Here is a 942-nt window from a genome sequence, read left to right as displayed (position 1 = left end):
CTTTCCCCCTTGATCCAAACCCAACAGGCAAGGGGCCGCCCGGCTGCTGCACGGGGATAGCCCAGCCACCACGCACTGCACTGTGGGGCTGTCCCACATCCCGCGCTCCATAGCATCCTACACTGCTGGGGCACCCTGCAGCATCCTGCACTGTGGCAGTGCCACCTCGCAGTCCACATCCCCCCTGATGCTGCCCTGCACTCCGTGGCATCCCACACAGAGGGGTCATCCCACACCATCCCATGGGGCAGTGGGGCACCCCAGTCCTGCGAGCAGAGTGCGGGGTTCACCTTTGGGGCCTTTCATCAGGTTGACCTCCATGATGGTCTCTGGCGGGGGCTGGCCGTTTTTGGAGCCGCACCACGGGGCCCGCTTCCTTCAGGGCCTCCACGGCTTTGCTGTGCACCACCTCGGAGACGTCCACGTCGTTCACCCGCAGGACGCAGTCGTTCACCCTGCGGGCACAGGGTGGCCCTGAGCTCCCCTGGGGAACCGCCAGCCCGTGCCACCCTCCTCTGGACACCTCTGCCACTCTCCTCTGGGCACGCAGACCCTTGTGTGAAGGAGAGCTGCTCAAGCTGGTCAGATCCTGCCCTGCCAGGGTGAGAGTGGGGTCCCTCCTGAAGGGGGAGGCAATGGGGCTGGTTCCCACGGAGCAACCCTTGTGGAGATGGGAGAGGAGGGGAAAGGCTGGATCCTGCCCCAGGCTGCAGGGGAAAGGATGGGAGCCAGAGCCTGTCACAGGGAGGGGAGCAGGGGTGGCTGCAGACAGGAGGCTGGTGCCAGGGGACCGTGGGCATCCCTGCACTGAGGGGACCTGGCTCTGAGGAAGGGACTGGGGCAGGGGGCAAGGGACCATGGCAGGGGAGGGGGACAGGAGCTGCCTACAGACGCCCTGGGGAGATCCTGGGTGACACCCCGATGGGGCTGCTCCCCTGGCCC

The 942-nt window shown here is 66.6% G+C and overlaps 1 protein-coding gene across 1 annotated transcript in view; it reads right to left on the bottom strand.

The window, feature by feature from the left end:
* Window positions 1-942, bottom strand: part of LOC104618559 (disks large homolog 3-like) — a gene marked incomplete at both ends in the record, with an annotated part of 17,237 nt that overhangs the window by 6,193 nt on the left and 10,102 nt on the right. The window contains 2 exon segments of the mRNA XM_010284189.1: window positions 291-352; window positions 354-455. Of these exon segments, the coding sequence (XP_010282491.1) occupies window positions 291-352; window positions 354-455 (164 nt within the window).

Source organism: Phaethon lepturus, unplaced genomic scaffold (genome assembly GCF_000687285.1).
Source record: "Phaethon lepturus isolate BGI_N335 unplaced genomic scaffold, ASM68728v1 scaffold27113, whole genome shotgun sequence".
Lineage (NCBI taxonomy): Eukaryota > Metazoa > Chordata > Aves > Phaethontiformes > Phaethontidae > Phaethon > Phaethon lepturus.
This window is presented reverse-complemented; position numbering and strand designations above follow the sequence as displayed.